Genomic DNA, 14,675 nt, shown 5'->3' on the forward strand with positions numbered 1-14,675 from the left:
TTTTTTATTTTTATTTTTTTTTATCATTTTGGAACGGTTTACTAACCGTTCCTTTCTTTTTTTTATAGGTTTGGGCGGGCTTTTGTGTGGAAAAACCAAGATTCGTACTTATTAACTATCAAATTTTGAAAATATGAGGTGTAGAAATAGTATGTTTTGGTTTTGGAGTTTGCATTAAAGAAGTTTTTTGATTTTGTATAGCTGATTATATAGCAGCAGGAAGTGAAATATAATTAAAAAAAGATCTATAATACTGCTAACAAACATTAATATTAATAATTAAGAAATTTATTTTGGATAATTTAAATTGATCAAACAAAATTTGTCTTTTATATCTTCCTCACTTAAGTGATTTCAACTGCATTTCTTGAAATATTATGTTGATCAACTAAAGATAATGGAGATTTTATAGAGAGGGATATTTTATAAAAAATTTTTTTTTTGTATCTATATAAATCAAAATATTTGAGGGAGGGGAGTGGGAATATTAAAAAAACATTGATAAATTTTACTATTATTGATGTATGTCTATATTATATGTAGAGTTATACTGAGAATGCAAGTATCTCAAGAATTTTTGTCATTACTTTATTCTTTTGATTATTAAACTTTATCACATAATCTTGTGATAAAGTTCTTAATATTTCTTTTATTTCAGCATAGTGTATGGAAAAATTTTGGTAAATATTAGATATTATAATAATAAACTTTAGAAATTTTGAGAGGTTTTCTCAAACAGAAAATCAAATTGGTCCAGCCTTATTAAAGCCTTTTTAACATATAAAATCATTATAATAGCAAAGTATTAAACATAATATGTAAGAGTATATGAAAATGATTTCATATAATCCATTCTTGAACTTTGTATCACCTTCCACCTCATGCCCTGTTCCTCCATTCATCAACAATCCTAAAAATGTTAATACTAATAATTTTTTTTTATATCAATAATGAAACTGATAGCAGAATCCTATTATAATAATCATCATTTCTATTCCATCTTTGCTGGTCATGCCATTGAGCTAATTCTGAAGGATGATGTCGATGGTGGTGGGCATTTGAGTAGTATTTTGCAAATTAATATCAATTAAAATCAGATTTAAAGGTTTGTAGAAAGAAAGTATATGAGTGAGTTATTTAAGCAAAAAATCTTACAAAACATACTCTCTTTTATGAGTTTTTCTGCACATGCTCAAGAAATATGCTTTTGCCTCATTGTACACAAGACAATTGTAATTCTGCTGTTAATATAAATGGAGTAGCTTGAAGAGTTGTGACAGGTGAAGTAGTTGAAGCAAATTAAAAGAAGTTTTGAGGATGTATATACTTTTTGCCTTAACATGCAGAATTATTGTTACAAAAATATTTCTTCATAAATAATATATTTTTTTTAAAAACAAAATTAATAATATTTTCCACCTTCCTTCCAGCCTTTTTATTTTTGAAAAAAAAACTATAATTGGGAAGAGTGTCATTGTGTACTTTTATTGAAAAATAATTAATTATCAATTATATCACATAACAGTTTATAATGATTTATAATTCACTTAAATTTTATGCACCGTGGAAATATAATAATTAAACTTATCACAAAACTTCTCATGATTAATCGACAGTATTTGACTAAAATGTGAATTTATTTATATGTAGCTTTACTTGTTAATCATTATTGAAGGTCTGAATTGGTTAAAATTTTTTTGGTTATTAATCTTTTTTAATCGCAGCTTACTAGCCAGTTTATGCTGCAAATTTATCAAAGGAAAAAATTTTTTTACGATTTTTTTTATTAAATATAAAATTAATTTTTAAAAAAAAATTGAAAATTCGCAGCCATCCACTAAATATATAAATCATTTATTCAAAGTACCAACTGATATATCAACATTATTATTATATTGTATAAGGAAAATTCATGATCATGGTTATATTAGTCATGCGGCATAAAATTTACCGAAGTGTACACGAAACAATCTTATAACATGTTTTCGCCTGAGTAATTTGATGACTATACATCCATGTGGTAATATATACAATTATATTGTTAGCGTTTTATTAATATTTCTCTTTTCCCCTTTTTTGTAATATAATGGTAATATATATTTAAAAAAATATTGTGAAATACAATATGATCTAACTATCAAAGTAAATTCATTAAATCATTGACTCCCCTAATAAAATTATATACTTTATATATAGAATAATAAAAGTTGTTTATTGGATTTTGATCTTCCTTCTCTACTTATAAAATGAAAATATTACTGTACAAATACAGTACCTATTATTTATGTTGAAAAGCAAGTTTTTGTGGTTACATAATTTTGCAAATATTAGTTTTCAAATAATGAAATACTGCAAGCAACGATAATTATTCAGTTCGTACTATTTGTATTTCGTCATGTTATCAAATTGATGTAATGAAAGAAGGTTGGAACCGATTTTGGAATACCGGATTTCTTGATTTGGTGTTGTGGTTCCGATCAACCGATTATATTTAAACAAGTTCAAACCGACTAACTGGTTAAATTAAACTTGGTTAAACCGATTAACGATCAACTTTTTTTCCGATTAAATTTTTTTTATTTTTATTTTTTTTTTTAATTAAAATTATTTAAAATATATATAGTGTTATGTTATTACATAAATATATATAAGCAAATGAAATTAGTGAATAAATTACAAGCGTCAGTGTCAAATAATAATTTAATAAGATTAGCCAATAAGAAAAATTCTTGTAAATTTTCTGATGATATCAGATTTATATCAACATTTTAACATTAAAATGAGTAGTTACAATTTTCATAATATTTATGTAACAATATTAGCTAGTAATTCTCTACTTTCTTCCTATTCTGTATTGGTTTTATGCATTTTAAAATGTAATACTAGACATAAAAAGAATAATTTCTATGAAGTAACCGTTGAAAGGTTTTCAAGGTATATTCTAGATTCTACTAGACGAATTAGGAAAAAAATTTTGGTTATTAAAATTATAAATGTTATTATTTATAATCTGAATCCAGTAAATAGTGATGATAATGGAGTACATATTCCTCCTAAGTCCTAGTTCTAATCCTAGTAATATTAATCTTAAATCAATTACAATTAAATATTATAAAGTAACATCCCATTTACATACTACTGGACTCATGTCCTATAAATATTTTTTTTTATTCATTTATTCAATAAACAAATATGATATTAAAACTCATATATCATTTTATATAATGTTTATAGCATACTGATACATTGGCTTTTTTTTTTTTAATTTAAAAAATTGAATTTAATAATATAGCCATGGCTGATTAGATTGAATGAAATAAAATATTTCATATAATATTACATAATTTTTTTTCATAATTATCTTTCATATTAATTAAAATATTATCCATTTATTTCATTTTTTTATTTTATTTTAAGTGTATGATATGGATCATGAAGTTGTGTGATAAAAATTCTCATGTATGGTATTTTTCTACTTCTTTCTATTCAACTATTTCTATTTTTTTTTTTAATAATAAATTTCAATTAATTTATATTACAGCTGTTTGCAAAAATAATGAATCACCCGATTCATTGAAGCTTCATTACTCAGTTATACGGATCGGCATAATTTTGGCCAATTTATAATTCCGGCCAAAATTAACGTATGTAGATCATTTCTTTTTCTAAAGTTTGTAACCATTATTAATCATCAAACCGCTAGCTAAAATAGCTTGTACAAAAAAAATGCATTTTGGCTGAACCTGTGTGACGACTATGACGTAGAAACAATAACTTTTTTAACTTAATCTATCTGCTATTTATAAAGTACATTTCCTCGAATACTTTTCTGGTAAAAACTCGGTAATAATTATATAAATTAATATTAAAAGTTTAAAATTAATTAATACCCAAAAATAATCAAATTATTTATGGCTTAACAGTTAAATGAGATACTTATAGTACGAATCAATATTCAAATCAGTTCAAATAATTAAATGACGTTTAAAAGGTAGGTTTTTATTATTTCAATTGGCTAAATGAATTTACTTATATAATTAACAAAAATGCTTTTTAACACTTGTCTACGAAAAAAAAAAAATTTTTTTCTTTCTCCGAAAAGAGCGATTTACTCTGATTTTATTAAAATCTATACGCTTCCATAATTTAACGGTATAAAAGATTACATTTCAAACATCTCTAATATATGAAATATACTTTTATAATTTCACTTGATGTTTCAAAATTTATGTCGTCTGAAATTACTACGTTAATCACGTGATGCTATCAAAATGTCAAAATTTGCATCATCGTTCTCTTATTGCATAAGTATTAGTAAATTATGACAACAAAAGTAAAGAAAATAAAGTTCTACTTAATTTAAAGTTTTTAAACATGTATTATTGTTATATCTTTTTCATTGATCCCACTAAACTGAGAGAATCTATCCGATATTTTGATGCCTACGAAGAGCATCATAGCATCATGAATAGTAACCGAAGTCAGGAATCGAGTCATATTTAGTTTCATACCCAATTGTAGATAAATTTACAATTAAAAGAAAACAAGAAAAATGTACAGTGAAAAATGGTAAAATTTAAATATAACTATGATATGATACTATGAAAATAAGTGGTAAATTTTAAATATAACCATGTCTAAAATCTAAATCCTTTTCTATATATAAATAAATATTCTCCATTAAAATTAACTCCATATTATTTATTTTGATTTTTACGACTTACTAGGTAATATAATTTTTTTAAGCCACTAGTATCATTATTTTTAGAAATTGAAATTGATTCTTCTCGTCCGTTATTAGACTGATTAGCTTCCTGTTCATTATAAACTTCTATATTACTATCGCCATGATACTCATTATTATTTTCGGACATCACATAGTTTCCTGGTATTAATATTACATCTTGATTATTCCTATTGTCTTCTGGTACTAACATTTTATCTTTATTGGTTTTATTTCTTTTATATAAAAAGACACTTCCTATTGTTAATAAGATACCACCAAACAGTCCACCTATTATCGCGCCAATCGTTGATGCCTTATTATCGGTATTCTTATTATCAGGGCCATTAATTCCGTCTGAAGAAACTTTACCAGCTTTACCAGGACCAGTTTTGCCAGGAGCATTAGGATTCCTAATTATAAGGGTACCTTCCATACCACCAAAACCAGGTGTACAATGACCAGGAACACCACAGTAAAACCGTCTTTTTCCAGCAACGTCAACTGGTAAAGTCCATTGTTTAGGTGCCATGAATGCACCACCAGAAGTGAAAGCGTCAGACCTTGATGACATTGAGCATATTTTTGCTGCGATGTAAAAAAAAAATAAAATTATGCATATTATATAATAAAATTTGTAATAATAGCCGTAATAATAGTTGTAACAAATACCTGCATCGGATTCTATAATACTATGTTTACCGGTTTTCCAAGTAAAGACAATCTAATAATTTATTAAAATTTATCTGAGTTGATATAAATTATTTTTAGGACAAAGAAAAAAATAAAAAGGTTGTTATACTGTACATACGTTATCACCAACGGTGGCCAATACGACGTTTGGGATGAAAGCATTTTTTCCTTTTGGACCACCAACCTCAACCATTATATCAGCTGCATAGGCGTATATTATAATTCCTAAAAGGAATAAATATATAGAAAGTGTTTTATTCATTTAATAATTTTTTTTTCTTATTATTTTTTTTTTTTGAAGGGTGCGAAGTGAAAGTTTTTTATTTTATTTATGAATGTGTAGATCCTTTTTATTTGAGGCGTTGAATAATAATTCCGGCCTAAAGAGCCTAAAGAGCTAATAATAGTAAATTTAGTATCTTATTAACTAATTATATTTTATTTTATTGGACAAATGTGTAACGCCCCTGCATCAAATAATTAATTAGTGCGAAAATCGCGTGATTTACCGCAGTTAAATACAGTATATGATGAATTGATGACCGAATTCACCAAACCAAAAAAGATTTTGATTCTGTGTACATTATTAATAATATATTAGTAATTTTTTTTTTAAATGTTTAATACTATGATCTTGTTGCGAAGAAAAAGAGTTATAGAAAAAATTACTCTACTCTATTTAATTATTTTTAATAAAAATTTTATAAAATGTTTTTTATCCTTTTTTTTTTAAAAAAAAAAAATTGTTAAATCTTCAAAAAAGTTCTCTCGTTAGGGGGATTGACGTCAAAGCAGGAATTCAAAATATAGCGTGGTACAAGATTTGACATGTAATTACAACATGTGACAATATAATCCTTTTTTCAACATCTTTTTTTTTTTAAGGATAATAATGAAACTTTAATATTTCTCCTAATCAGATTTAGACTATAAGAAATGATTAATTAACTAAATTTGGGAAATAAATTATAAGAATATTTTTATTTAAATTCGTGATCAATTAAGACTAAATATTTGATCGATTCAAATATGGTCGATAGAAATTTGGTTAACTGATCATAAGTTTTTATTTCCTTTATAAGTTCATCAATTTGTAACCGAATCGTATAATTTTTACTGGATATTCTTTAAACCTTTTTTATCCAAATATTATAAAGTATTTTATATAAAATTCAAAAATCTTTCAAATCCGTCATGAAATGTTTTTTTTCATTCTATTTATAGTTATACTTAAATGTCTAGTATACTAAAAAGTTGTGCATTACAATAAGAAGTAGTGCGCCAAAATACTTATATCATAGTAGGATTAGATCAAAAAATTCGTACGGCGCTGCAAAAAATGTGAGTTATAAAGCAAGACTTGAACAATTTAATGGATTAAATAGCTTTCTAGAACAAATTGTTCAGTCATTTGAGTTTCTCTCATACAGTGAATTGCGAAAAATTGGTGGTTTATAACATAAAATTGATTTAAATAAAAAAAGAAAAATATATTCATTTACTATGAAATAAAGATAACAATATGTTTTATTTTCTTTATATTTAATATATTTTTTTTTAAAAAAAAAGATTAATTTGTCACTTTTCTTGTAATAACTTTAAAAGTGCAACAAATACTCTTAAAATTTAATAATCATTTTTTGACTAAATTTTGTTATTTAGCTAGCTGTACCATATAATTAAGTACCTGTTCGATATTTATAATGGTCCCGTGAGTAATATCAAGCAATCTGATTGGCCTCTTAAGTATTCTTTCTAATTCTGCTCATATGTAATATAATCTGAGCATCTTTAGTTTATATATACAGTACTTCAAAATTAAAAAAAAATTAAAAATGAATATATTTTTATTGATATATATAAACTTATCTATATTGAGTTATTATATTCCTTAACTGTTAAATATATAAATATTAAATAGGCATAACTAATTATAAAATAGAAATAAAATGTTATCATAAAAGATTAAGAGTAATATCAATGAAAGTGTATAATATATCGATCGTATCGTTTATAATTATTTATAAAAATTCTAATAATCTCTTTGTTTCGATTTCTTTCTTGTATTTTTATAAAATCAAACGATTAGCCCTGTAAAAAAAAAATGTCCGGAAATTGTAGCTAAAAACATCCGGAAAATATCCATGTGTCCGGAAAACGTCCAGAAAATTGCAATATTCCGGACACTTTCTGGACGCTGGGTCTAAACCCTCCTAGACATTTTCTGGACATTTTCTGGAAAATGGAAATTTTCCAACGTCCAGAATATTGCAATATTCCGGACATATTCCAGACAAATAAACATTTTCTGGACGTTTTTAGCTACAATTTCCGGACATTCTTTTTTTATAGGGTAGGCCACACAAATTCGAATTTTCGGTTCACTTCACCCGGCCGGGTCACTTTTTCAAATTTCAATAAAAAAAAGTTTATATATAAAAAATTTATCATTTGATCAGGACGTAATTTTATTAGCGGGTAAGTTTATCACGCGGCTGAGAATTTCTAGAGCGAAAATAAATTCCTCCCTTTTAAAAGTCAACCAATCAAATGTCACGATTTTATATATAAACTTTTTTTACTAATAAACAATAAACTCCGGGTCCCCGGGTTGATTTTAAATTTCAATGTTACGTGAACCGAAAAATTGAATTTGTGTGGCCTTATATGATCAGAATATTGTGAATGTTCAACTTTTTTTTTTGTCAATCAACTCCATACAACACATCATCGGAAATTGGTAATTTTTTATTACTATGCTTCTCTTTAAAAATGGTTTGCGAAAATTTTTCTGTTAATTCTTCGTTAACCATATTTGCTGTTGTCAGCGAAATTTTAACTTTCGACTTGTTCGTTATGTACAGTACATTATTAGCAGAAGAACAAATCTTAGATTGAGAAATATTTTTTTATTAAATCATTATAATTGATTTCTTACATAAATAGAAGACTTTCTTTTTTTCTTGTTAATATAAATTTTAATTTGTGAATGTATCAACGTACTGTACATATGTGTACCAGTTCTTTCAGTAACGGGTTTTAAGTTATATCCTTCACGACCAATTAATTATTAATTTCAATATGATGAGAAATTGGAATGGACAAGTTTTCATTTGCTTTTTCATTTTGTAAAGAAATAAAGGCTTTAGATATTTTCAAACGACAATAGTCAATCAAAAGGTACATATTTATAACGAAAATTGTCCCACAAAGACATTATGATCATCACACAACATAACAGATAATGTTTTTGTTAATATATTAAACGTTATTGTTACCAGTTTAGAAAAATTAATAATTTCCAGATACATCTTACAATAACAAAAAAATCAATGACTATGTATGAAATCTTTCACGCTTTTATTGCCATTTGAGGTAAAAAAAAAACCAAAAAAAAAAAAAGTACAAAAGAAACAGGATAAAATCCTGAATATGTACGGAAAATGCCCTATAAAACACATTTAGTCCGTAAATTCTTTTTATTTTCAGAATTTTTTTTGGGAATTGATTTGTGTTTTAGGTTAAATCCTTCATGAACGTAAAGTTTATAAAAATAAATTTCTTTATTCGTGAATAAAGACTTTGTTCTCATTACTTCAAACGCTTTCTTACGTTATGAGATCGACACAATTACAGTACTGCTGATCATTTTATTTCTACGAAGTTGCGCTAACTTTTTTAGGGGTTTGAAAGGGAAGGTATGTTAAATGAAGCTATTTGTTGGAAGCAAGCCCATTTAAATATATGAACTTAAGAAGTAAAACCGGTCAAATAAAATTTAGATCTTTGTAACATAAATTTTTTTAAAAAAATGCAGTCACCGGCTTTTATTTTATGCATGTAAAAATCAAAAAACCTAATAATATGAAAATTTTTTGTGATTTTATAATAAAAAACTTTTTACATTTTTCAAAAATTTGACGCAGACAGGGTTACAACTTACAAGAATCTAAAGATTTAATTTTTTCGTCCTAAGATTATTATAATTGCCAAGTTCTTTCATCAATCCTCTAGTTATCAGATATCTTCTAATTTTGTAGAATCAACACTACACTCATCACTTCCAACCCGCTAATAAATGAGGCTCTTTACAAATCACCAAGACAAGTAAGTCCCCGAAGGGTATGATTCCTTGGAATGCACGATCAACTATATTATAAAAAAAATCTCAATTGATAATGTTTTATATATAACTTGACATACTTTTGATTTACAATGACAATATAAGTTAAAATTTTAATATTACAATAATGCAAATTAAATATAATGATGATAATTTCTATAATGTAATAATGATAACGCAAATGTTTAACGATCCCGCATTTGAGAAAAAAAGCATATAAAGATTAAGATTAACAAAGTTACGAGGCATTTCTTGCATTAATAATAAAATTCCTAAAAAATTAGACCTCAAAGGTAGAAAAACTACTTTCACTCTTACAGTTCAAATTGCAAAATAACTTCCTAGTAAATATAAAAAAAGGCTTCGTAACTTTGCAAATATGGATTGGAGAAACTTTATAAGTGTGAAAATATTTGAGAAAGAAGAAGTTATTCGATCTATGCATCTAAAAAAAACGGGCCATTTTTTATAATAATTTATTATGAAAATTTCGTTTATCAAATTTAAACTCTAAAAATATTAACTATGTAAAATATTAGGTAACTTGATATACTTTTGATTTACATAGTTGACCGCGCACTCCAAAGATTCCTGTCAATCGCCAGGAATTCGAATTGTAGAAAACAAGGATCAACTGCCAAGATTTCTATCTATATTTAAAGAAAAAGTTCAAATTGAAATTTGGAAATCTCTGGTAATTTAGAAAAGATATGTATATTTTGTATCGCAAGTTTCATGAATTCTTTATTAAGAAAAAACATAATCCTGTTTACAAGAAAAAAAATATGTTGTATATATATATACTCTAATAATAATGAATTTTATTCTTTTCTATAAACTATTTTTTTAAAAAAAAAAATGCATAATTGATAGTAAAATAATGAAAAAATATATATATAATTGATAATAAATAAAATTAAATGAAAAAAGAAAAAAAATGGATTAAGTAGATCGATTGTAATTCGTCTGATTTACAGGAACATTTCTTCTAATGTTTTTCTTATTTTGTGACTAAATATTTATCAGAGAAGGTGAAAAATATTTTATATTAAAAAAAATTTATCAAATAAAAATATTAACAAATTTATATATTTTTGTAACTTACTTGTCGTGCTTTGGTCGCATTCGGCATTCTTCGTTTAAATCCTTTTCTTTTTTCTTTCAGATCATTATCTTTATGGTTGCTTGATGTTGTATGTTGATGATTACCATTATCTGAAATTCTACTATTTTTTTTCTCTTTTTCTATATCTTTTTTTCGATTTCTTATTTCAATATCTTCTAGTAACTTGTCTATTTGACATATCGCTTTATCGATCCACTCCCAAAGCGAAATATTTTCATCTTTATATTTATAATCTTTATTTATTTTAATTTCAATTTGTCGAGGGTTTACTTCTGTATTAATGTAAATGCATGTACCAGTCCCTTTTTCAATGGGTTTTATGTTACGTCCTCCACGACCAATTAATTTACCAACTTCAACATTTTCGGAAATTTCCATAGTGGTTGAAATAGTTGAGTATCTGATGGAATTTTGCATTTTTGTTTCCATTTTTATGAAGAATTTAAAGATGATATAATGTTGTATTTTTTTTATTATTATTATTAAAAAAAAGGGAGGAAAAAAAAATATGTATTATTTTTTTTTTGAATTTTTTTTTGAAAAATGCAAACTCAAAAAAGGAGAGTATTTATAATTTAGCAGTTTTATTGCGAAGTTATGTTACTTATGTATAAAACAAAAACACATCGTAAAATCATTTTATTAACATAAAACCACTAACAAAATTTTTATATTTGTTATTATTTTAACAAAACCATTTTTTAATTAACAAAACCATTTTTTAATTATAAACAAAGACAATGTTTTTGATGACGAGCCATGAAAAAAGAATCTATTTTTAAATCATGTTTTTATTATAAAAGGTTTTTATTCTCTTTTAAGCATGCATGAAAAGAATGTTATTAAAGGATATTCGTTAATATAATTGATAGTCAAGACTATCACAAAAAAAGGGATAGCTGGATACCTTTGTCTGGATCACCCGGTCTTGCTCCACAAATTGTGTTATTCAAAGAAATGTTTTTGTTATCAATTGCCTACTGCGCTATTAACTATCAATTATTCATAAAAAATTAATAATTAAAATGTTCAATATTATATACTAGTTATTGGATAAGAGATATCGGTCGAAGACCGATATCCCCCATCCAATAATTGAGTTATAGTTCGGTCATTAGGAATACTGCGGCGATTTATAGGAATTAATGCTACTAATAACGATTTCAATATTGGATGACTCAGGAATATGCGGGATTTTTAGATAGTCAAGAATTCCCTTTAACTCTGGTAATAGAAACGTGAAGCCATTTGTATTATTATGTGAAAATATCGTCGTTCACCACAATAAATTATTGCATCTTATGTATAACTATTTTATGAAACTATTCAAAAAAATTACGAGCACATCAGAAATATAGTCGTAGACGGACATGGTCGAATCAATCATTTTTTTATTCTTTTTTTAAAAAAAAAAAAAATTTAAAATCTAAACTGTAAACATGCGGAAAATCTTCTACGATTTTACCATAAATTCGGTCTTATCTATTTTCATAATAAACAAGATGGTGTCATCATACAAAACTCGGCTGAAAGCTCTAAAACATAATGTTAAAAGTATAAATATTTGTATAATTTTCGTGAAAAATAAAATTTGCTTAGATATATCTTTTAAAAATTAGAAATAAAGCAAACTATCTGATAGCAATAGATATAATAGATATTAATAAAATTATGAAAATTTGAAAGTAATATAGAGGATAATGAATAAAATAAAGTGAAATTTGTGTATTATTTGTTGATAATGAACTGAACCAAGAAATCTATTAAAGAATATTTTTTTTAAAAAAATAACTGTTTAAATTAAATGCGATCTTTGCTTAATTTTAGTCCAATTTTTGGAACCGTAATCATGAAATAACGTACAAGAAATAAAGATCACACTTAAAGTCCGTGTAGTATCGATACTTGACAAACAATAATATCCTACCCTTTTTGCAATTTTCTTAATTAAGGCCACACAAATTCGATTTTTCGGTTCACTTCACCCGGCCGGGTCACTTTTTAAGTTTATCACGTGATCAATACGTAATTTTATTGGCGGGTAAGTTTATCACGTGGCTGAGAACTTCCGGAGCGAGAATAAATTCTTTAATTACCCTCTCCTCTAAAAGTCAACCAATCAATGACACGATTTATATATAAACTTTTTTTTATTAATAAACAATAAACCCCGGGTCCCCGCCTCGTGAACCGAAAAATTGAATTTGTGTGGCCTAAGCAATATTTTTTTTTCAACAAAATAAAATATTCATAAAAAATTAACTAAAATATTTTTGAACACAGTTTCACTTATATGAAATTTTGTGCTAATAGTATAATTATAAATATTTTTTTTTTTTAAAAAAAGTGAAATTATAAAAGCAATTTTTCATCAGCAGCAAAATTCTAGCGAAAGTTGGATAAATTCCTAAAAAAAAAGCAGTAAGAATTTGAAAAGATCATCTATCCTAAACATGTCATTTTTTGTTACACAAAGTAATATATAAGACGCAGTAAGACTTCCCCAATTTCCCCAGTATCACCGTAGAAAAATGTCACATTCACGTGATCGTTTTTTATTCATCACAACCGTCACACCCCACTGCTCTATAAGTATCTGAGGGACTTAGTTTTTTTCGAGTAGGCAAAACCTTATTCATCACCCCTTATTCGTCACTGTTTATTTTCACGTGTTAGTGCATAACGCCGTAATGCGGGCCAAATGTGACATTTTTCTACGGTGATACTGGGGAAGTTGACTTCCCCAGTATCACCGAACGGATCATATATCACGATCTATTTACATCATCATGAACTGCGCTTCGTTAATTTTTCTCATGAACACTACTAACGAGATTAATTATTCCGAATAAAAGAATAAAAGAATTAACCAATCAATTAAGTAAGTTTGGGTTTTCAAAAATGACGACGATATAAATAGCGACTCTAAGAAATTTTTTTAAAAAAAAGATTTTAAACGTAAAATATATACAATATAAAAACACGTATGAAGCAGAAATTATAGTGAAAGGATGTTTTTTTTTCGGTTTGATATTGAACATTTTTTATTTAGGAACATACAGTATATTGAAATTGCGCCGCATATCGGCCCTTCCGAAAATTTTTGAGGCGTAGTAAATTTTCAAGCCACATCAATCGAAGGTTGAGGTGAAAGGAATTTAACAAAAAAAAATGGCCAGAATTAATGTTAATTTTGGCCCGAATTAAATGTTATAATTCATTTAAAAAATTATGGCCTAATTTTCTTCTAATTTTAACCTAAATTATATGTTGGAAAAAAAAATTGAAAAAGAGGCTTACAATAATCTCAAAAGTCTCATATCATATTCATTAATCGAGTTTAGTGTTGCACAGATGATGATTGGCGTGATTATCAAAGTTCAAACGCAAACGGGATCCGGAACCCGGAACCCGGAAACCCTAACCCGGCCCGGACCCGGATCCGGGCTGGCAAATTTTCTTCAAAATTCACACGGGCCGGGTCCGGGCCGGCACATGAATTTTCGTCAAACCCGGATTTTCGTAATTCTGGCCAAAATTAAGTTAGCCGATTTTTTTGTTTTTATAGTACAACAAAATGATAAAAGTCCGGGTCCGGTCCGGGCCGGGTTTTTGATATATTACAGCAAATTTCAAAATATACGGGACACTTGAGAAATTTGATTGTCGGGTTGTCGGGTAGCCGGGTTACTCGGCAGTAGGTTGTTTATTAGAAAAGTATAAATAACACGTGACGAGTATAATGAATAGTAGTATATCAGATTATATAATAACCTACTGCCGAGTAACCCGGCTACCCGACAACCCGACAATCAAATTTCTCAAGTGTCCCGTATATTTTGAAATTTGCTGTAAGTCCGGGCCGGGTTGTAAAATAGTGGTCAATGCAGACCTCTAGTTCAAACACTGTTCAAACACGTAATTAAAATTTTTTTTTGCCTAAAATTACGTAAAATATAAAAGATCAGAGTCATGTATATATAATCAATCGGTCTATAGGCATAATTCAG

General features: G+C 26.7%; 2 protein-coding genes across 2 annotated transcripts; both read right to left on the bottom strand.

The window, feature by feature from the left end:
• Positions 1–4,697: 4,697 nt before the first annotated feature.
• On the bottom strand, positions 4,698–5,609 carry OCT59_028511 (uncharacterized protein; the record flags this gene model as incomplete). Its single annotated transcript, XM_025316661.2, has 3 exons — positions 4,698–5,311; positions 5,396–5,447; positions 5,535–5,609. 3 exons carry the CDS (start codon positions 5,607–5,609, stop codon positions 4,698–4,700), a joined length of 741 nt encoding a protein of 246 aa, XP_025179985.2.
• A 4,872-nt stretch (positions 5,610–10,481) lies between these two features.
• OCT59_028512 (uncharacterized protein) lies at positions 10,482–11,094 on the bottom strand (the record flags this gene model as incomplete). The annotated part of the gene is made up of 2 exons (XM_025316660.2): positions 10,482–10,550; positions 10,645–11,094. 2 exons carry the CDS (start codon positions 11,092–11,094, stop codon positions 10,482–10,484), a joined length of 519 nt encoding a protein of 172 aa, XP_025179984.1.
• Positions 11,095–14,675: the final 3,581 nt, after the last annotated feature.

This window comes from Rhizophagus irregularis, chromosome 8 (genome assembly GCF_026210795.1).
Source record: "Rhizophagus irregularis chromosome 8, complete sequence".
NCBI lineage: Eukaryota > Fungi > Glomeromycota > Glomeromycetes > Glomerales > Glomeraceae > Rhizophagus > Rhizophagus irregularis.